Consider the following 23,819-nt stretch of genomic DNA (forward strand, 5'->3'; position numbering starts at 1 on the left):
AAGTTATATACAAACAGCATGGCGTACAACTTTTTTTTCCCCTTAAAACATATTCTTTGTGTGTGTGTGTGTGTGTGTGTGTGTGTGTGTGTGTGTGTGTGTGTGTGTGTGTGTGTGTGCATGTACATTTAGTGTTGCATTACATACATTATTTTTGCATGTGATGTTGATGTCACCAATTTAAAAAGCTGCTCCAAACAGAAGTACACTGTACAAATATTTTTTATTGAGTATGAAAATGTGTTCCATGTATCATCATAAGAGATCTGAAGAGATCAAGTTCCTGAAAATGTCATTTGTTCTCTAAAATATTTCATAAATTCAAAATGTAAGCAAAAAAATATAGCTTATGGTTTTTTTTTTTATTAGTGTTTCAACACTCAGTGCCATTAATTCCTGAAATCCCTAACATCATAGGCCTGAATACCTTTTTTGCCAACTTAATGCATGAAAGCCCATTTCCACAAACATAAAATAAAAAAAGATCATGTGTGTTATCATATTGACAATGTTTTTTATAAAAAATTAGCTGCTCAAGATGATTTATAAATGAACAAACAAGAAATCCCATTTTTCCAAATGAAGGATATGTCAAAATTGTGCAGTTTTCATTGTTTACATTCTACAAGAAAAGGCATGATTTTGAACATTTGGCAAAATGTTAGCTGCATTAAGGTATCTTGAATCTATTTTCACATAAGCTGAAGGTAGTGATGCAGATCAGTACATCACTGCTCTCTGTGATGCAATTACTTTAAGACTTTAGATTTTGAGGTACATTTATTTTCATTTCTTATTTTTTGTTCATCTATTTGTCCCAAATGGGTTTCTATTATTTACATAAGTACAATTACAATCACACAGATCTTTTTTTTTTTTTTTTTTTTTTTTTAAAATATGTCTCAGTCTACATTCTGTGTCTTCTCATTGTGTTTCCTTTTCAGTTCCTTCATTGCTGTGTCCCAGATATAAGCTTTCCATGTTCTTCATGTGGATACTGCATTGGGCTTTAGGAACATCTTGCTGTGCCAGTAGTTTGGATTGTCAAAAGATTTGTCACCAGCTGCAGGTTCTCCCACGCCAACTCCTGCTCGCACTTTTACATGGGGGTTGAACCCAGAAGGATGAGTCTGTGTCCCACCTACAGCTCCCTCTTCCTCTCCTTGCATGTTCTGGTACACAGATGCATCTGTAGACGGTGGGGCTGCAAAGCAGTCCATGTCCTCATATTCATACACCTCCCCATCATCTCCTCCCTGGATCTTCAGCTCCCTCTTGTCTTGAAGAGTTTGTCGCAGCTTCGGCTGTTTGTTTGTGTAATGATAGTTAGCGTCCTCCACGTACTCGTCCTCCCCCTCCTCAACCTTTCTTTTCATCCTCACTGAAACTGGGGGTGGAGGAGGCTCACATGAGGGGGGGACTTCCTCTTTTTCGCCACCTCTGATGTCCATGTATTCATACTCGACTTTGCTGCATTCCTGTGGCTCTGAATCAGAGTAGTCTTTGCTCTTTGCGCGTCTTCCTCTGATATCCATTGACAGTGTGCTTTCAGAGGAACACGCAGTTGCTTGTGACGACACAGAGGAGGTTCGCTTCTTGTTCTGCTTTGACCGCTGGCCATTGTGCCTCAGTGAAACAGAGGTCACACACATCTGCTTGTTCATGTACTCATATTCTTCATCATCTGGATCATCCAAAAGGCCTGAATGAGACTTGGCTATTCTGCCAGGAATGGCTCGAGATGAGAACAGCAGAGGATCTGAAACAAAACGACGACGGATTGAATTATGAAGAATTTTTTTATTTCATTTTAACACATTTAATGCTGAAGCCATAAATCCATTTTGTGACTGTTTTGGTGGAGCAAGTGGCTACTGTTTTTATCATCATCTTTTAGATATCCATATTTCTTTTGCTTTACTTAAAAAAAAAAAAAAAAGTTGACACTACTTCTAAATGTAGTTACATGCCTTTTGTCATGAAAACATTAATGAAAGAGAAAAGGAAAAAGTGGTAAGTTTGCTTTTTTTTAAAAAAAAAAAAAAAAAAAAAAAAAAAGCATCTCTACATCTTATTTCACATTTTACACTTTATATATAAATATCTGAAAAGATATAAAATCATTGTATCACCTCTTTCTGGGGTGCTTCCAGGAAGGACATATCCATTCAGATCTTCTTCCTCCATCTCTGGGGAGGGTGTCTCCGGTGGTCCACCGGACATGCTGTCTCTCTGTGACACATAAGCACTGTCTTCTCTGCGGCGTCTTATTTTCAAGCTTCCTGCCAGTGAAAAGTCTTCGCTCATCTCCTGCTCCACTGCTGTCCCACAACCCTCTGAACTCTCAGACACAGTCCGTGCAGAATTTAGGCGAGAGCGAGACTGCCACATAGCCGAAATAAAACCATAAAACATTATATAATATCAGATTATAAAATAAATACAATCTGACTGACAACAGTTTACATATAATCTTGTCTGACAGCACAAAAGCTTGCTTTCGTTACCTGTGCTGAATTGTCAACACCTGGAGTCATAGCCAAGTATCCAGTCCCACTTGATGGATTAAGAATCACCTTTACCACAAAAAGAAGCAATGAGATGTTGATAAGAAATGTCAGAAAAGCATCTTTCAGAAAACAAACTAGCCATTAGATTAACTGAGAATTGTGTCCCATACTCTCTGGGTGTCCATCTTTGAGAGACGACTGACACTCCTGGACAGGTAGTGGGGTGTTGGAGCAGTGCCATCCACCACTCCTTCTGCCTCCAGGTCCTCTGGATCCATTTCTGGATCATCCAGGTTATCCAGGTCTGCACTCCGTTGGTTAACCTCATCTGGAAATGGCTCCTGTTGGTTGCAATCCTCCTGACAGCCCGAGGTGAATCGCAAATGACCATATTGCATGAGCAACCAATTTTCAATCACAGTTAAAATAATTCAAAATGCAGTATTGACCAAACAAGAAATGTCTTACTTTGATAACCAGGTAGCGAGGAGGATCTCTGGCCATTTTAGTAAATTCACTGGCCAGTTCCTTAAATGTCGGACGGACATTCTCATCAATCATCCAACCTGAGCAATTAAAAAGAAACGTATCTGTAATCTGGCTTCATTTTTTGAGGTGCTGCAACTCCATTCAAAACTAAAGTCAGGACTTCAAAATGTGATTACTCACACTTAACCATGACCATGTACACATCGATTGTGCATATTTGAGGCTGGGACAGACGCTCGCCCTTTTCCAGCAGGTCAGGAACTGCCTGTGGACGCATTGATGCATATGGTTCTGTCCCATAAGACATCATCTCCCACACTGTGACACCTACAATAACACAGAGGCAGTTAATGTGGAATGAAAACAGATGTGCACATCTATATATCAGTGAAGCTGAATCAGTGTTTATTAGTCTGTCACTTTGCTTGATGCTCACCGTAACTCCAAACATCGCTCTGATGAGTGTATCTGCGAAACAAGATGCTCTCTAAGGCCATCCACTTGACTGGTGTCTAAAAATAAATAAACAAATAAGGTTTACATCTTAGAAATTATAGAATCTTACAGAAAATGTATTTTTCTTTTTTTTTTTTTTTTGCAAAACTACTAACCTTGACCTCATTGTAAAAGTATTTTTTGTCATCAGGATAGAGCAAGTCTGCAATGCCGTAGTCTGAAATCTGGGCTGTGAAATTATTGTTTAGAAGTACATTTCTGGCAGCCAAGTTTCTGTGGACTATCCTCTTATCCTCCAGGTAATTCATACCCTGGTGGCAAGAAGACAACAATATATTGAATTAATATACATCCTCACAAAAAAAAAAAAAAAGGCAAAATCTCTTGGTTCTTTACCTTTGCGATTTGAACACACCAGTTGAGCAGCCTCTGTGGACTGAGCTTGTTCTTGTTGTTCCTGACATGCTCCAGCAGGGAGCCCTGATTGCTGAGCTGGGTGACAAGCTGGAGGCTCTCACCAGGACAGATGCCAAGTGTCCTGACGACGTTAATGTGGTTCAGGCTTCCCATTGCAATCATGTGCTGCAACGACCATTAAGGTTATATAATTGGATTGAACTGAATGCCAACATTTTGTGAGAGTTCATAGCTATGCTGAAGGCGTAAGCAGGACCAACACAAAACATGTCCGGGTGCTGTACTCTTATATTTGATTTCAGTCCCCCCCATCCTCCTTTTTTAAAAAAAATAAAGTCTAATTTTCTTACATCTGTCAGCTGAAAGAAGGTCTGTCGCCCACTGCGATCATGAATTGTCTTGATGGCAACCGGTAGCTTCACCGTGTCTCCTTCAGGAATCCAAATTCCCTATAAAGTACAGGAAACCGAGACATCTGCATAAATAAAGTTGGCTTGGCTTTGCTAAATTAAAAGAAAAAGAAAAGCAAGATGAGCATTGCTTTGGAAACTGTCGCATGGATAAGTACCTTGTGAACAGATCCAAAAACTCCATTTCCAAGCAGCTTGATCTTACGCAGATCTGTGGGTTTCAATATCCGGGCATGGACTTTCTCTTTCTCTTCCGGCTCAAAATTCTGTTGGCACACATAACAATGTTAATAATTCTAGTATAGCTTAACAGTGGCCAGCATCAGTACAGCAACACTATGAAACTTAAAGCAGAATTGCTGACTGACATCTCCGCTCTCCATGTATCTTCTCATGGCTCGCTTGCGCCGGATTGCGAGACCTCGTCGGTACAGAACAGTCAAGACGAAAATAGAGAATGAAGCAAAGACGAAGGCAATCACTCCTAATGCGATGGCTGCGGTCGCTTGTCTAATGACAGACACGAAAAGCACCGTCACACATTTAGCACTCGATGAAGACTTAAAATCACTGAGTGAAATACTTCTGAATGAGAGAATAGTTTACCCAGAAATATATCGAGAAGTCAGCTCCACACAGTCCCTAATTCCTGGTCCAGTACACCTGAATACACATCACAAAGTTGGTGAGCTTTAGAGGGGATAGTGTGTGTGTGTGTGTGTGTGTGTGTGTGTGAGTGTGTGTCCCATTTCTGCTCGTTGCTCACCCTTGGGTGCAGTTGATGTGGCATGGTTCACAATGGCCCTGCTTGTTGTGGTATTTAAAGATGAACCCTTCTCTACCCATCACACCTTCAGGACATGAGGAGACACAGTGTGGACCATCCTGCAGGCTAGCACATGCTACACACTGATCTGCTCCCTTAACAGAAAAATCATAAAAAATGAGCCGACAAATAACAGTAAATCTGCCAATCAGACATGTCATCTGAGATGCCACTAGGTGGCAGCAGTTGACTTAAACCCCAAGTTACTCAAGCTGTTGTGACTCTTTAAGACGGGGGTGTCAAACTCCAATCCTAGAGGGCCGGTATCTGGCAGGTTTTTGTTGTTTCTCTCTACCAACACAACTGATTCAAATCAAATGGACCCAGCAGCTTCTCGTCAACCTATTTATGAATTTTGGTTATGTGTGTTGGAGAATGGAGACAACACAAACCTGCAGGATATCGGCCCTCGAGGACTGGAGTTTGACACCTGTGCTTTAAGACAAATGAGTGTTCATCTGCCTAATCGCTGCAATGTGTCTTAATGGACTGAACCTTGTTACGAGATGATTAGTCATTAGACATACCGGGCCTCTGCAGGTCTCCTTCCCCTCTTGGACCTTACACTCATGGTGACAGGGCATACACTCCCCTGATTGCGTAGAAAACTCCCTCCTCTCCCTGCATTCAAAGCAAAAAGAAACATTCTTTTAGCAGCAGTAATTTTCTTACTAATAATAAAATGAAGCTTTTTCAGGAAGACTGACCCAGTTAAGAACAGGCAGTTTGGCACACACGTCCTTCCCCGGCTGTACTTTTTACAAGAAATGCACTGATCTGGCCCCGGACCCCAACAGCCGTCAGAGGAGCACAGAGGGTCGCATACGTGACCTTCGTTTGCTAAACAGCCACAGAGGGGAGAAAAATTGATTTGACAGAGTGCCAGAGTGATTTATGACTTTGAGAAAATGTAATAAAGCATTACTCACCACAGTCATCTGGAGCTCGGTTGTCTTTGATGTCGATGTGCTTCTGACGTCTCTGCTGACGGGAGTTGCTGTTTAGGATACGCGTCCAGTTCACAGTCTGGTAGTAGCAGAGATTCTTGTTCCCAGTGATGTAAACACCACCATCGTTGATTTTCCGAAGTGATCGTAAGCCAAGGGAGGTCAGGGATTTGATCTTCATCACCAGTAGAGAGTAGCCCCTGAAACAGGAGTCAAGCAAGTTAGTGCCAGATAGAGGTCTGACAGATGTAACTTAATTAAAAGGGATATAAAAGCTAATTCAATGTTACTGACTCCTTAATATTTTAATTTGAAAAACATCCAAAATAATGCTTTATTGTACTTAATTTTTTTCACACAAGAAAAATTAAGTTTTGCAATTTTAAAATCATGCTATTGGGTGTTTTCCAAGGTGACTAATTCAAGCAGGAAATCCTGAAGACACCAACTTAAATAATTATTCTTGGTGTGATGAGTGGTCATTGTTGATTTTAAGTGTCTTACACAATCTAAGAACCCATATTTTTTTTTTCTGTAACTTTAATTTGTTGAACCCTTAGTATTCTATTATGCTTTTCAAATTGGAAAACACACGTCTCTACATACTTGTGATTGTTCATTATCGTGACATAAACTGTAAGTTTGGATAAAACCTCATGATTAAGGCACTCCAAGACTCCAAGAAACACAGCCACACCCCCAGATTCCATAATTTACCACCCAAAACTTAAACAGGAAAAAAATAAATCTAACGATAGCGTGCAAAAACAGTGTGCAGACTTAATAAAGATATATGCCCACCACCACAAAATCCCAGTGAAGAAGCACTTTGAAGACAAACTAAAATTGGTGAAACACAGAAATTGAGCATGTAAAACATTTACTGTACCTTCTAGTGCTAACTCCTCTAAACAGGGTAAACATGTCACATAAGAAGGAAGTGAAGAGACACAAAAAAATCAGATTCATGTTGGTGAAGGTTTGGAGTGAACTACAGTTCAGGATACAACATAAATTGATCGTGATTGACTGGAGACGAAACAAAAAAAACAAAAAAACAATGTGAATTGAAAGAGGGAGGAAAAAAAGCTCACTTGTAAAGAGTTCTGCCTTGAATTGTTTGGAGGTTGGAGAAGACGGACAGGTCAGACATGCTTTCAGGCCACGACTGGATACTGAGGATATCTGATCATAAACACAATGTGTTTCAGAGGCTTTAATCAGACTGCAAATACCACGATGTTGCGCTAACCAGAAAAAAAACAGCCTCCACATAGTTTGATTATCAGCTGATACTCACCTGTGATCTCCTGGACAGTGTTGAAAATTTTGAGTTTTTCTGGATCGAGAGCTGGTATGCCGACGTACTCATCGCTTTCAAGAAGCAGAGACAAAATAAACATCTATAGCAATATAACATACTTTGAAACATGGATATAAGTACTTAATGAACGGCTAGTCACAGTGTAACATGCCCTGTACTTGATAAAAGGACTATCAGCTACTATAAAAGTTGTATTTACCCTTTTATTCCTGTTACCAGAAAGTGCAGACTGCCCTGGATCTTAGTGCAGTTTATGAAACTGTCTATGTTATTAGCATCAACGGTTTGCCTGGAAGGACTTCCAGTGCCATGACAAGCTGGAGGGAAAATGAAGAAAAAGGATTGAATTTTTTTTTTTTTTTTAAAAGAAAAAAAAAGAAGTATAAGGCGAATCTGTGAAGAGTTTTTGTGAGCAATAAGTGTAGCTTAAAAATACACAAAGCCTACAGCAAAACCACATCCATCACCACCTGCTATATATTATAAAACTGATATATTCACTATCTTTAGTTGAACACTGTTTCCCATGAAGTTGAAATAATTTTCTATCCAGATGTTATTGGCTTAAAGGTATTTCAAACAGTACATCTAAAGCTGTTTAAATAGTCGTGGGATACCTTTTGGGCAGAGGCCTACACAGGGCTCACATCGCTTTACTCCGTTTTTCTCCACTTCCATTTTATCCGATGGGCAGTTGCTCACACACGAACCGTCATCCACAACAAAGTTTGCTGTTCAGAAACAGAAAGATGAGGCAAATCACTACAAGGCAGTGCAATTTAAACACTTGATGCACCTGGAGCTTTTATGAAAAACATACATAAAATCTGCATTTTGCTGTGGGGGCGCACTTACCAGGGCACTGGGCCACACAAATAGAGCCATACTGGTACTTTGCATTGGGGTTGGGTTCCATTTTAAATGCATGCTTGTTGTAGATTAGAGCCTGGGGACACTGAGACACGCATGATCCGGAGTTGTTGAAGTTCCTACAAGCCTGTAAACGCGACACACACAACACTGATAAACATGTCAGATCTTTTCATCTGCTTTGTGCCTCGTTTGTCCCAGCGAATTTATAGATGTTTTATGATAAGGAAAGCAATATCTTCTTTCTGGGCATGATGTCCCACATAAAGGTAACATAAGGTGAGACAGAGACCTTGTAATGACTTCATGAGTGGGTAGGAGTCAATCCCATAACTTTAAAACAAACAATAAAGCTAATTTTGTTGTGTGATATTCTTCTGGAAATTCTTCTGTTCTCACATTCACATGATGTCACCTCCTTATGAACCAACACTACTCCCCTTCAGTGGCAGCAAAGGACCCCACAGCAGTTTTACAAAGGAAGAAAAAAATAAATAAAAAACAAAACAGCAGTCTGTGGTGTTTTCCAGGCATCCAAATTCCTTAGATGACATTCTGCATGTCTGTTAAATGTCGTATTTATCTGATGTAGAGAAACCTAGAGGTAAGAATCACTATGTAGATGCATGTTACATGCATCTCATGCTGAAAGACCCCTTCTGAAGACTGAAGGGGTCTTAAAATTAGACTGATGTGATTTTTGTCACATAAAGTTGCTTAGTGCGATAAAATATGTCTAGCTGAATTCTTTCATTTCTTTCCTTATATATTTAACTGCAGCTCACTTAGATTGCCTTTTTTGTGTAAGATCAGGACTAATCCTTGGAAAAAGATAGTTAGAGAAGACAATAACTTTTACTTTTTTAAAACTGATGTAAAGTCAAACATTGGGACACACTAACTCATTAACTTTAACAATAAACGTGTTGAAATGTTTGTATATCAGTGATAGTGTAAAAAGTTTTACAGAAACTTTATACTTACAAAACAGTCTGTATCAAGGGGTCCTGTGCAGCCTCCAGCACACTCGCTGTGGCAACATTCACTCGGGTTTCTACCAAAGCATCGGCTGTTGCACTGAGGAGCGCACACTGTCTTGGTCACTGTAAGAGAGAGGAGAGGATGTTAATGCATCGCAGCAGTGGCAGCAGCTGGAAACTGGTGCAAAAATGCAACACATAAATGCTATTATTTCTAATGCAAGTTTAAGTTATTTACTGATATTTAAATAAATCTTCATTGCCACTATTGTCCATGAGTCATTTCTCAGAAATCTTTAAAACACCCCAGGGCACCTGTTGAGATCTGTGTAACTACATGGTGGCTAAGTCTGTTAAAATAAGGGTCTTGATGTCACTCACAAATCTGACATTTGTCCTTTCCTGGTCCCCAACATGGCACGTCTCCACAAGCTTTGTCACAAGGCTCTGGAATATCAATATATCATCTGTTAATATATTTTAAAGTAAGTTTAAAATCAATTTTGACATTCCTAAAAGCTCTCATGTTAGCCCATTTGCTGAAAAAGTTATTGGTCTCTGCAAAAATACCAGTGGTTTATTACTTTATTGAGTCAAAGTGTCACCTTGTTCTGCAGAGCTGCAGTCAAAAACAGTTTCAGGAAGAGTTTGCACTATAAATACTGTACATGTGGAAAATATCTAACTTGCTTTGCACAAGTCTTCCGTTTATATTCTGATAAGAAATAAAATTTTACTTGCGCTGAGATGCATTTGCACATAACCATATGTGTTCATAGGTGTATTTATCGCACTTTTGACTCACTTTCAGGACCATTGTCTTCAATCTTTAATTCAGTTGTGCCATCCTTCATGATGTCCAGCCAGTTCACCTGCGGCGCGTAGCTCAGGTACTTATTCTGGATGATATTGACGCCTCCCTCAAGTATCTCTGTGGTAACCACACATGCAAATAGAGTATGACAATTAACGTAGCATGCCTGGACATGCTGGTGACTCATACCATCAAACGCTGCCACTGAGTGTTTACTGCATCCCATGTAATCATAGTGTAATCTGCCAGAGCTCATGTTACTGCGACAGTTTGGCAGTTGAGCGGAGACATTCCTGGGACTTCTCCGAATGTACACACACCGCTGCACAGTACTCTGAGGGTGTGTCTGCGTGGTGTGGGCGTGAAAGCACCAACAGTAACAGAGTGCACCCTCACCTCTTATCTGCTCCACTGTAGCCTCCCACACTTTTAACACACACCACACATGAACTGTATACCTGTGAGGTGAGTCAGCCCAAGCTCTTGAACTCCATACTGCCCGCCTTTCTGGTAGTTGACCATCACAGCCAAAGCATACTTGTTCTCATACAGAGTGGTGCCTCGGATGACACGCAGGTTGTCCAAAGGTAGGCGAGAGAACTCATTGAGAGCAAACAGGATGTAGCCGGTCACCTCCTTAATAGACTGCAAAATTTGGGGGAAAAAAGAAGGAATAATAGAGGTTTTTTTTCTATTTAAAGTCTTTCTTTCCTGCCTTTGTAAAATAGATTGTTTTCAGGGTCACAACCTGGTAGCACAGGTGTGTCTCACTCATTAAATTACTCATCATCAAGGCAATGCTATGAATAAAAGAGCAGGAGGGAAATATAATGAGCTCATAGTGACACAACCCTCTGTAAACACCCTCTGTGTGATTTTCTCGGGAGAGCTCACATGTGGGAATGTTTCTGCCATTGGCTGATTCACATCCATGTCCAGACTGGTTAGTGATTCTTTTTAGTGACACATTCTGTGAAAGGATTACTTCCAGTCTGCTCTCTATTGATTGTGATGTTGACAGACTCACCTGCAGGAAGCTGAAGTTTCTGTTGTAGTCCATGTGCGTAATCTCAAGGTTGCCCATCACGATGTCACAGCCGGTGTACATCTTTTTCATCAGGTTGTACTGGATCTCGGAATTTCCTGTTGTACTCAAGCCGTTTTGGGTGCCGGAACAAATGACCACTAGAAAGGCAAAGAACATGCAGATTTTTTTTTTTTTAATGTTGTTTTGATTCCATGCGCCACAATTTACTTTCAAATAAAAAGCTGTAACTTTAGTTGAACGCAGTTGCGGATTTGGTTGAATTAATTTACCTTCTGGGCAGGGGCCTACGCAGGGCTCACATCGCTTTACTCCGTTTTTCTCCACTTCCATTTTATCCGATGGGCAGTTGCTCACACATGAACCGTCGTCCACAACCAAGTTTACTGTTCAGAAACAGAAAGATGATGTAAATCACTACAAGGCAGTGCAGTTGGACCTGCATTTAAACTTTAATAAAAGCTGATGCACCTGGAACGTTATAAAAGGAAACATAAAATCTGCACTGTGGGATGGAGGGGGAACTTACCCGGGCACTTGGCCACACAAACAGAACCATGCTGGTACTTTGCATTGGGGTTGGGTCCCATTTTAGATGTCTGCTTGTTGTAGATTGTGGCCTGGGGACACTGAGACACGCAGGATCCCGAATTGTTGAAGTTCTTACAAGCCTGTGAATGCAACACAAACAAAACTGATAAACATGTCAGATCTTTTCATCTGCTTGGTGCTTCGCGCATGTTCGTCCCGACAGAGTTGAAACATTTTACAATAACTATATTTTCTTTCTGGGAATGATATCCCACATAAAGCTGACATGAGGTGAAATTTCAAGGTGAGACACAGACCTTTTAATCACTTTGTTAGTGAGTAGAAGTCAATCATCAATAACTTTTAAACAAACTATAAAGCTATTTTTTTTATATATATATTTCATGTGACATTCTGCTGGAAAAGTCTAGATTCTTACATTCACATGATGTTCAGTGGCAGCAAATGACTCCTTAATATCAGTTTAACCCTTTCATGCATGAATTAATAAAAAACAATGCAACCTTTTTAAAAATACAGTATTTTAGCTCCACATATGCAATGATACTTTTTATGTTTATTATTGATATTCATAATTTATCCCGATTTGTGATTTATTTTAAAGTATTCTATAAAATATTTCTAAAATAATATAGGATCATAATTATATTCTGTAAATCTTCTATAAAAATATAGCTGTATCATTTTTCTTTTCCTATTTATCGCAAATGCAAACTTGCATAATTACATTATGTTCAGTTATATCATACATTTGTTTATTCACCAGTAAGTAGAAACGTACTGAATGACATGAATATGCATGAAAAAAGCTTGTAAATAGGTGTCCACTATATGGTCACTATGCATGAAAGGGTTAAGACGGACTCAAAGCAACACAGCAGAGTCTGTGGTGTTTCCTGGGAATCCAAATTCACCACATAACAGTCTGATGGGACTCCCAGAGCAATTAATCTTCAATAGTCCAGTTTATAAAGATGTTACACTAAACCAGAGTCTGAAGTCTAAGTTGTTAACACTACCATACACACCAGAACACCCTCTGATGGACTTTTACGAAAAGCCCTGACTGTTGAGCTTCTTTGGTTATTTATAGGTGTCTGTTGAATGTTTTCTTTATCTCATGTAGAGAAATCTCGAGGCACAGAATGACTATGCGTGTTACAGATCAAAAAATATGCTGTATATGGCACGCAACAACAACAACCATGGACTTTAATCAAATCTAGTGAGATCAAATATGTTTGTAGCTTGTTTTTTGTAAGTTCAGTTATAATCATTGGAAAAGATAGCAGGAATACCTCCTGTCAATGAAGATAATAACATGTTCTTTTAAGAATAGTTGTACCATAACTGGTCAAAACAGTTGGACACACTTACTCGTTAACTTTAAGGGCAATTGAGTCTAAATGATTGACTGGTATATCAGTGATAGTGTAAAAAGTCTTACAGAAAGTTCATACTTACAAAACAGTCTGTGTGAAGGGGGCCTGTGCAGCCTCCAGCACATTCACTGTGGCAACATTCAGTCTGGTTTCCACCAAAGCATCGGCCGTCACACTGAGGAGCGCACACTGTCGTAGGCACTGTAAGTTAGAGGGGAGGATGTTAATGCATCGCAGCAGCGGCAGCAGCTGGAAAATGGGGTAGAAATGTAACACAGGAATGCCATTAACACTAATTCAAGTTTAATTTATTTACTGAAGTTCTCCTGTTGGTCATATGTGGTGCAGAGGTCAGTTATTGGCCTGAAAATGGATTATGTATGTATTCTGTGGGCCATAAATAGTACTAATATATGGTTTTTATGCCAATCACCTTGTGGGCCACATGAGGTTGTCATGCAGCGGAGTTTTAGCGACTCACTAATTAATTTGGGTTTTAAAAAAAGCGTACATTTGGGTCATATTTGGGACAAAACATTTTTTTTCTATCTGGGAAAACTTCTTGAGCTCAGACAAGAACAAAAATAATTCTTACAACTGTATTGCTACTTTTATCATTTTTCTTGCTTTTGTAAGCTGTATTTTTGCAGAGGAAAAGGGAAATGTTACACAGTTACACCACAAAGGTAACTTGTTTCTTCATTACAGCAGACATGATTAGTGTAGTTCCCTTTAAACACATTCTTCATTCACTATCAAGCAGCTGTAAATAATCCCTACTGCACTGACTATGCATTAGTCCACAGCTGCCTAAAGTGCTCAATAAGCACACTGATTCATTTTGATTGAAAAATAGTTTCATAAAACCACTTTTCTCTCCAATCTTGGGAAAATAACTGTTAAACCGTCCATCTTCGGTTTGGGCAAGTGATGCTAGAGAAAGTTAGATGTTAGAAGAGTGACAGATAGTCTTTCATTCTTGTTTTTTCCAGTTTCATGTCTAAGTCAACTATGTTCAATGCCAGTACTGTATGTGCTTCTTTGCCCTGATGGAAGGATACAGAACTCAACGTAACATAAAAAGAAAAGAACAAACTGATGACAAGCCATGATATAACAAGACAATGGTGTGTGAGGTTTTACAAAGACTGTTTTATGTTATTTACTATAAGATGCTATGTTCAGCTCACTCAGCATGAATGCATGTACTGTAACAATGTGAAACAAGTTAAGGATTGTGTGCAGGCCATGCTCTTTTCTCTAACAAACATACAAGGCCTTGTTTTTGGTGTGTGGGATTTCAACCAGCCAGCGTCACAGGAAGGCTGCTTTGCTATTCAAATGTCTTTTGGAGAAAGCCAGCAGAGTAAATATGGAAAAACACAGCAAGGACGGGGAACTGGACTTGACTGTTGTTTTTAGTGTCACTGAGAAATCAAGACTTTGCACAAATGTATAATTACATATAATATGCTAATTCGCTATTGGTCTGTGATGGATTTTTGTGCTTTTAAATAAACTATAATTTCTTAAAAATCCATCTGAGAGTTCACTGACACTCTTGTATTTAGATGTGAGGTGAGGTGTTGCAATGAAAGTCACAAATGTGGACAATAACATGAGTGTATTGTCTGAATGTCGGCAAAGGTATGGTCACAGTAAGATAACAAGATTAATATGAAATATTGAAATATTCTTTGACACGGCCAATTATTGTGTCAAAATTATCATCAATCTAGGTTTAATTTAATAAAGGATTAATTCATTAACTCATAATGAATTTAAATATCATGTCTGAAGTGGCAGTAATCTCACTTTTATTGTCTGAAAACAGAGAGGATGCAACAAAAAGAGTCTACACAGTTAACCATTTGATGCATTGTGTCCACTACAGTGGACACCTATTTAAAGGCTGTTTTCCATTATATTCAGTGAATATGGTATGTTTGCAATTTTGCCACTTCAGTGGACATTAGGAAAATCACCCAACACACTGTCACTCACTGAAAAATACTAATTTAGTATAAAAATTCCACATACACATACATATAACTTTACCTCAGTGACAAGAAAATGATTAAGATTACAATATATTAGTTTAGAAACATGACTATAGACTAGACAAATAAATAAAATAAAGTTAAAAAAAAAATCAAATAATATTAAAGACAAAGAAAAGCATCTCTGTGCGTGTCTGTATAAGTAAAACATTGCATTTTAAAAAGAATGTGGCATCATTTTTTAATAATTAATGCATTAGAGGGTTAAGTGCCACATCAGATTGTTCTAAAATCTTTTTATCAAGTGTACTAATCCTTTAACTTCTGAGCATAACCATTAATGAACTACTTTTCCTCTATTTTATTCGGAAAGCTCATCCTATTACATGTTTTATAATGTGTCCGTTGAACTGAATACGTGCTGATTTACACTCGTACACAAGTCACAAAAACACATTCCTTCCACTGACATCTGAATCCAAACAGGAGCAAGCAGAACAACAGGATCAGCAAGGGCATAAAGGACTCGTGATTATTAAACTCAATTACAGGCAGGTCAAAGAACATTGTGTGTTTGTGCATATTAGTACACACTTCCTGCACCTTTGCTTCAAGAACAAAAATCTGTTTTGTGTGTGTGTGTGTGTGTGTGTGTGTGTGTGTGTGTGTGTGTGTGTGTGTGTGTGTGTGTGTGTGTGTGTGTGTGTGTGTGTGTTGCACATTGTAATTTTGGATAACTCTGAAGGAAATGTTTTAAGTAAATTCAATGTCCTCTGAAGGAATGGGAAAACAACTCTGTATGCGCGTGTGTGAGTGAGTGTGTGTGTGTGGTGACGTGGCAACAAGCATGTCCTCGGTTCATAAAATCCTGATAAGGTTTATTCTATTGTTTCTGAGGACACTGGGCTTACTGGAATTGGTTTCGAAGTGTTTGGTTTACTCATTGCTAGAGCATAATTCTCCGTTCTGCATGATGTTTAGTTGGTCAGACCACACCATTTCACACCATACACTCTCACCAGAGGCAGCTGGCTGCAGGGTGAGCAGACCTGAGCCTGCATCCCATGCCAAATTAGAGTCTGTGGCTAAATGGCAGCCATCATAGGACTTATACATGGCAGGGTCATCCTGTTCCCTGCAAGAAGTCTGAGCTGACTGCATACTTTCTGCTTTTATTTACGGGCCCATCAGGGATCCTTAGTCTTCATCCAAAGCCACACTGTAGTACATATAGTGTGAACTGGGCTCCAGTTCGAGTCTCAAACTAAATATCTTTAGTAATTTAGCTCCCACAGTCTGGGTTTATCATAGTTACACACCACACATACGGATTGACTTTAGCTAAAACATAGCAAATGTAACTGTTCCATGTTTTCTTTCTTCCAAATTATTATTGCATCCATGTTTGATTGATCATTGATTCTACTAGCTCAACTAATGAATGAAGTAATATGTCAACACATTTTGAAGTATTGTTACACCCTCATTGTGCATCTTCTTTAAAATGGAGGATAAAAAAATATTGAGTAAATAAAAAAAATTATTCTGGTTTGTAGTTTTATCACATTTACAAGCTTTTTTAATCCAACGCTGCAAACTATTGCTCACACAATCTCACTTTCTGCAACGTGTTTCAGACATGTTGAGCTGAAGTCACTGCAGACATAAATGACAACCTTCTCAACTATTATTTATTAAATTATTTAAGCTATTGAGTAACAATGTTTAAACATTTTCACCCTTATTTTAAATCTGCATGTGAAAGTAGGCATAAACAAACAAACAAACAAACAAACAAACCATATCCACATTTCTTACAATGGTCACTACATGCAATTAACACTGGAGAAATGCAAATGTGCACCTGCATTTAAACCTGATCTCTTCCATGCATTAGATTTCCTGCTTTGTATAGACTCAGTTTTGCAACATTGAATTAAAATTATATGAGTTTGGAGGTTCTTTAGGAGTGAAGCTTAATCTCCAATCTGTCCTGTTTAACCCCTGAGAACAACTCAGCACTATCAGAGCCTGACTTGAGCTGTTAACTCTGTACTGTTTGAACTACATGTTGGGAAATAGCTGTGAGCACCTAAGCATGTATGTTCGACAACTTATGTGGAATATGAATGCAGAGCAGGCGCAGCCCTCTACAGAGGAGGGCAAACCAGTATGTACAACTTTAGGACACAGTGTGACAGAAAAAGGCAAGCTGCAGCTGTGGAAGCTGAAAATCTCAACAGGCTGAGTGGGTTTTCTCTGTCAAAGGAGGACTTTCAGAGTTGGCAGATGGATGATGGATGAAAAAGGACTGGGGTGGAGGGTTTAGAGTCAATACACACATTGACTGACACATGAACACAATGGGCCTATTTTAAGAGTGCAAAGCAAGTCTTGTAGCTGTATTTCTAAACCTCTCTGTCTGCAGACATTTTACTCCCTGAGCTTTCCCATCCTTTATACACACTGCAGTGTGTTAGAGCCCCAACTTAACCCACTGTCTACTACCACACACAGTATATGAACTCACAGCAGTACAGTGTCATTGTCCTTGACACTAACATGTCATCTAACATATGATAACAACATAGCATGGGTTGGGTTTAGCTGTTATGTTAGTTTATCTGCTACCATGGTTTCAGCTCGGGAAAAAAAACAGAGGAAGAGAAAGAAAAGAATAGAGGGAGGAGGAGATAAACAAGCTCATTGAGGCAGCTGAGACGATGACTGATGTAAACAGAAACTTGGCACAGGATGGACAGAGATTACCGCATACCTCACAGGTAATCGTGCACAACCGTGCACGCGCAAATACAAAGCCAGACACCTGAGATCATGAACTACTTTGTTTCATTGTGGACACACTGGTTCACAGGCAGAGATCTGATGGCATAAAAAAAGATTATCTTTCTATCTTCTATCTTTTCCAATGTGCTAAACTTCATTGAACACACAAAAACCTCTTGGCATCATAGTTTGGCATGAGGCCTGACAACATATTTGCTTTTTGACACATCAGTGATTTGATATGGTCGCACTTTTTTTAATTCTTAAAAATGATCAATTAAATTGTATCTCAAGATGACTTGAATCTATTAAGTTGAGTCTTTAATAATGCCACCTCTTAGCCGACAACTTCAGCTGTGCTGTCGTGACAATAAATCACTTGTTCCTCCTACTGGCACAGTGACAACTTTTCAAATCAAAGTAGGCTACTACAAGTTGGCAATCGATTGCTGTTTACTTACAATCTGGTTGTGCAATCTGTTTTTCTGACTTCACGCTCAACTGAGAATGTAAAAAACAGCTTCTTAAAAAAAAACTTATTCCAGGAAGGTGCAACAAGGATGTGAAAGGAAAACTGGCACTGAAATTGAGCAGGAAAAGAAAATTTTAAAAAAACCAAACTAACAAATTAACTGACCATTAGTTCAATTATTACCTCCAATAACAAGTTGAACACTAAGAAAAAGAAAGTCTATAATGTGAAGTTAATCCCTTGAAATCCCCTTTACAGTTTTAGTTTAAATATTTTTTTAATCTATTTAAAACTTAGCAAATAAATGGGGATGTGCAGTATATCAGTGCTCATCTGCCTCACTGTTAAAGATTTACTTAATTTTCAATGAATCTTGAGGTTTGCATCGAGTCACATTAATTTTCTCTTGAAATAACATAATAATCTAGAGTCGCGGTCCAGAGTTACATGTTTTTTCCCTCGACCCCCAATGATCCTAATGTATCTCTGTTTTTATGTGTCATAAGGCAGCGCTGGTAAAACTGGCTGCGGGTCCTGAGCTTCAGATTGGTTCTGTAAACTTGTCATAAATCTTACATATCTGCATGTCAAACCTTGGACAAGCTGGCTTGAACCTTGAATTTCCCCTCGGGGATTGATAAAGTATCTTTGATTTGAATGATTTGAATGAGTTTTATTTATTTATTTTTCACTTTATTCATCTGTCTATTGTGGTTTAACGTTTTCCCGAGGGGTTAATGCCTAAACATGACATTCAGTGAGTTCATTTTCATTTAGTTTTTCTCAGAATCAGAGTCACTGGGTTTACCTGGCAGGAAGGTGGCAACAAGGTGGTGACAAGAACAACAAGGTCAAAGTTCACACCAGTATTCAGATCACAACAGGTCTCTCCCTCCAAAGCATCACAACAAGTCATTAAGTACACATACAGATAAACTGTATTCAGCCAACACAACTTACTTGAATAGTTCAGTTTTTTTTTGCTCTGCTATGTTTAAGTTATTTTACATGTGATGGAAAGGATCCTTCACTTCAGCAAAACTACTCAGTGTTGCTAAAAGAGGCAAACATCAGCAAAAGTTATATAAAAAAAAAAGCTATCTGTTGCAGTCAATCTTCATCCCATCATGTTAAAATGTAAATACGAGATTTCATTGCAGTTCATGCAAATTCAACACTATTTAAAATCCAAATGCAATCTCATTTCCATCATTTGCTGCATAGGTTAATACTTAACCAAACCTAAAATTAATTTAAACAACCAGAACCCCACATGCACAGAGAATTAGTTTGACTCTGACCAGTAAAGCCATTTTGTCATACAACAAGTCTTCATAATAACGCTGCCAATACTACAGCTTTCTAAGGGATGTATATATTAACCAGCCAGTTTGACAAGACGTCTTGTTTTACAATTGATTCTAGTGACTTCAACAAGTCATAGACAAAGGCTTCCAGTTTAAGCGCAAATGTGTTTAGCCTGCCTGACTACGACTCGGCTGGTGAAAGGCTGGGCTCAGTTGCAAAACCTTGTAACAATTTAGACAAACATGATAAAGCACACAGAGTCGTGGGAGAGGTGCAGATGACTCACAGCAAACACGTTTTACGTGTACGGAACAGGTTCTGAGGTTTGCGGGGACAGGTGCTCTCACAACGCCAGACAAACCTGACCACGGTGCACAGGTTGGTCTGAGTATACTAAAGCGTTTCATAATGTCAGTAATGATCATTAAAAATATAAAGCTCTCTCACCTCCTTGTGTGTCAGTGCTGCAGAGTTGGAAAACACGCAGCAGCAGCAGGACGCAAAGCACCTGCTGCACCCTCCACAGGAGAACTGTCATCCTCAAACCCTTGAAATCTCCAGGCTGGTGGTGTTTTAAACAGGCGTTGCAATCAAATAAGTATGCAAAGAAAAGGGGAAAAAAAACTTTTATTGTTTATACTTGTTTCATTTCAGCGGGAGACTTCCATTTACGGATTAATGTCCCTCCGATTAATCCAAGTCGTATCCTTATTGTGTATTTTTGCGTCGCTTTTTGCTGTTAAAAACGTAAATCCACCCCGAGGGGAAAAAAAAGTTGATTGTGTTTTTTCTATTTGACATTTATATGAGCTGTAAGTTGACTTTACGCTCGCTTCGGTCCATCTGAGAGGAATCACTGCAGTTCAGTGATCGGAGCGCAACGCCGAGCCAATCAGCAGCGGGAGCGGCTCTTTCTCTGCCGTTGATTTACGTTGGGATGACGCTGCGACGCACTGGTCGTCGCTTCGTACGTCAACGCGCCGCCATATTGGTCCTGGCAAGTTGGCACACTTTAACAGGAATTTTATCTTGTACACTTTTAGGGTTCAACAAACCACAACCCTGCTTTATATGATTACAAGGAATTACTTTTAATCAAAAGAATGAAGAACAAGTGTTTTTCCCATTTTATCAATAAAGCATCTTTATTTATAAAGCACTGTTCTTACAATTAAAACAATTTAGCACAAATTGCTTTACATTAAAAGTCAAAAATAGAGAAAAAAACAAAAATATTATCCATCAAATACCCGTGATTAGAGAACCCATGAAACCCACATATACATTACAACACAACACTCACGTAAAATCATATCTCAAAAGGCGCTGTCCCAACCCACTTAACTGTATTGGGTGAAACACTGGAAAAATAAGAAATGTTGAGACAAAATAAGGCAGTCATCATAATAGCCTATTATTACAATTATCAATTCAGCTTTATTTGTCTAGCACCACTTCTGTCATCTCAGACACATCGATTCAAGCCAGTTCACAATAAAGAGTCTAGTAAAGGAAAACCAACAGACTGCAACAAATCTCGACTTCGATCCAATCCCCCATCTGGAACATACACAAGTTGATAGAGGAAAGGGAAAGAAAACTACCTTTTAACAGGAAGAAAAAACCTCCGGCAGAACCTGGCTCAGTGAGGACAGTCATCTGCATCAACCGGTTAGGGGAGGAGAAGACAGGAAAGAGAGGTCAACATGTACTGCAACTTTTATTCAGAAAGACCTGCAGAAAGAGAAGAAATACGTTACTGATGCCTCCATCTTTTACATGAAAGATGAGCAGAGAAATGAGGTAGAAGTGCTCATCCCAGCCTGTACTGTTGGTTGACGACATGCAGAAGCTTTATTCCCACTTCAGGCATAATGGGACAGCATCTGAATGTACCTGAGACCTTTTCAGAAGGCCTACTGCAGGGTTTACTATGATAACTTTACTACCACTACAATGGGTTTTCACTGGTGCAATGCATTTATTAAAAACTTTTCAGAGGTAATTATATTGTTAATTTTGTAGTACATGTTTAAAAATATAGCATAAAGCCTAAACTCTGTGCCATTTTTATTTAACTAGTCACAGATGCATACCACAAATTAGCCTACTTTACACAAAAACATATTTTAAATCAATACTTAAAATGAAAATCTTTGATTTTCACAGGTGCCAAACTGAAAATAAAACACCTCACCATTTCTTTACTAAAACCTTGGTAACTTTGTTTTGCAAAATGCAAAATATACTTTGGCGAGAAGAAAATTCTGAAAGTTTTGCGATGTTCTTGCCTCTGTATCTCCAACATCGTGATGTCTGTGGTGATGATTTAACCTCTAATAAAGTATCAGCTTTAATTTGACTCCAAGGTGATTTAATCACTGAGAAATAATCTGTTCTTTTTGTGCATGTCATTTTCAAGGAGAGACCCCAAAGGGACACTTGGGGTGTAAGAGGTAAAAAAGATTCCTCAAATAACATCTGCCTGTTATGATTCTGTTCGGCTGCTCTAAACCGCAGGTAAAGTTCTGTCCCAATCCAACTTCTTTATGCTGCATTTTCTTTCTTTGTTAATCCTTTAAAGTTTACACGAAGAAAAAGGTAAGAGAAAAATGTTTCTTTCTCTCTGTTTCTCTTGTTTTTCTTTGTATTTTTCTGTTTGTTTCGGACAAGAATAATCAGAATAAATTTTTTTTAGCAAATTGCTTTGATGTTAATAATACATAACAATGATGAAATGGTCAAAATTTGAAACACTTGTGGTCAAACAAACTCTTAGTTTGGGTTTTAAATACCAAAACTAATTGGTAAAGATACCTCAGGCAGTTTATTTCTATTTTTTTTATCTAGAAATTCACCATGGTCTCTGCAAATTTACCTCTACCAAATGATAGACTAGAACCTAAAGGGTCAAGAGACCTACAATGGACACAATTTCATTTTTCAGAAACAGCCTGAAACAAATGTGTGCAAATTATCACTTTGTTGTTAACTTATTTTTATCTTTAGAATCAGCTTCTAAACGTCATTTTGCCTCCTTTGTCCTGGTAAATCTTTCTACAGACAAAAACACTTAATAAACTTCCACGCTTCAAAACTTCTACAGAAAAACAAAAGAAATTCTAAAACATATTTGAAAGCTGTTTACCCTGTTTTCCTGCAATTATCAGTCATGGTTTGTTGGCACATTTCTCTCATTTGATGTCTTAACACAAAGACTTTGACCCCACCACTCCTTGTTGCAGGATTTCATGAGATGTGATCATTTTATTGCTGCATCATTGCATTGCTCAAGCATGAATTTACCTTTGGACCTGTGACCAACTTGTGTACAACACTTGCGTATAACATTTCTTTATTTGCTGATAAAAGACATTCTAACATTGTGCTAGGAAAGTAGTCTTGTTTTGGAAAAACATCTTGCTGTTAAAGAGTGGATGAGCAGGCCGAACTGCTCTCTGTAAACTGGTTCTGCCTGAATGTTCACAACCTCTAAGCCCCACGAAAAGACAGTTTTCAGTTTCTCAATTCAATCAAGTTACATAAGATCAAACTATATATTACGGAGAAAATTCTTCTTAACCAATAGATAATATTTTAAATCTAAGAGGAAGCCAGTACCAAATGCTATAAAACTGCTCAAAACCAAAGAAAGTTAAAAAAAATAAAACACCAGGAGATCTTAACATTATATCTGAAAACCTACAATGAGTCTGTTTGGCTCAAATGAATCAGTTAATCTGTGAAAAAAAAAAAATCACATCATGATTCTTTGCAGAGTTCATTTAAGACAGGCATGCCCAGCTCCAATCCCCAAAGGCCACAAGCCTGCAGGGTTTCCAAGTATCCCTGTTCTGACACACTTTCATTCATTCATTTTCTGAACTGCTTATTCCAATTCAGGGTCGTGGGGAAGCTGGAGCCTATCCCAGCTGGCTTTGGGCAACAGGCAGGGTACACCCTGGACAGCTTGCCAGTCCATCGCAGGGCCACACACAGAGACGAACAACCACACTCACTCCTAGGGGCAATTTAGAGTGACCAATTAACCTATCATGCATGTCTTTGGATGGTGGGCTGGAGTACCCAGAGAGAACCCACGCATACACAGGGAGAACATGCAAACTCCACACAGAAAGGCCACTGACCAAACCAGCCAAGGATTGAACCAGCAACCTTCTTGCTGCGAGGCCACAGTGCTAACCACTGCTCCACCGTGCAGCCTCTGGC

At 38.9% G+C, this 23,819-nt stretch overlaps 1 protein-coding gene across 1 annotated transcript; it reads right to left on the minus strand.

The window, feature by feature from the left end:
* Positions 1-141: 141 nt before the first annotated feature.
* On the minus strand, positions 142-20,435 carry erbb3a (erb-b2 receptor tyrosine kinase 3a). Its single transcript, XM_079242556.1, has 31 exons — positions 20,037-20,435; positions 13,105-13,223; positions 11,618-11,759; positions 11,361-11,474; positions 11,071-11,228; positions 10,502-10,688; positions 10,035-10,160; positions 9,611-9,676; positions 9,234-9,352; positions 8,235-8,376; positions 7,997-8,110; positions 7,579-7,696; positions 7,356-7,429; positions 7,150-7,240; positions 6,038-6,255; positions 5,816-5,948; positions 5,636-5,729; positions 5,049-5,203; positions 4,889-4,945; positions 4,651-4,792; positions 4,441-4,548; positions 4,223-4,321; positions 3,852-4,037; positions 3,611-3,766; positions 3,436-3,511; positions 3,180-3,326; positions 2,979-3,076; positions 2,681-2,869; positions 2,508-2,576; positions 2,133-2,382; positions 142-1,759 (listed from the first exon to the last, which is right to left on the minus strand). The coding sequence occupies exons 1-31, from the start codon at positions 20,125-20,127 to the stop codon at positions 987-989; spliced, it is 4,611 nt and encodes a 1,536-aa protein (XP_079098682.1). The 5' UTR covers positions 20,128-20,435; the 3' UTR covers positions 142-986.
* Positions 20,436-23,819: the final 3,384 nt, after the last annotated feature.

The sequence above is a fragment of the Telmatherina bonti genome, assembly GCF_933228915.1.
Source record: "Telmatherina bonti genome assembly, chromosome: 6".
In the NCBI taxonomy this organism is placed as follows: Eukaryota; Metazoa; Chordata; class Actinopteri; order Atheriniformes; family Telmatherinidae; genus Telmatherina; species Telmatherina bonti.

Coding starts and splice junctions, on each gene's coding strand:
- erbb3a (XM_079242556.1), bottom strand. CDS start 20,127: ATGACAGTTCTCCTGTGGAGGGTGCAGCAGGTGCTTTGCGTCCTGCTG. Junction 11,475..11,617: donor TTGTGTGGCCAAGTGCCCGG/GTAAGTTCCCCC, acceptor GTTTCTGAACAG/TAAACTTGGTTGTGGACGAC. Junction 5,949..6,037: donor CCGAGCTCCAGATGACTGTG/GTGAGTAATGCT, acceptor GTGGCTGTTTAG/CAAACGAAGGTCACGTATGC.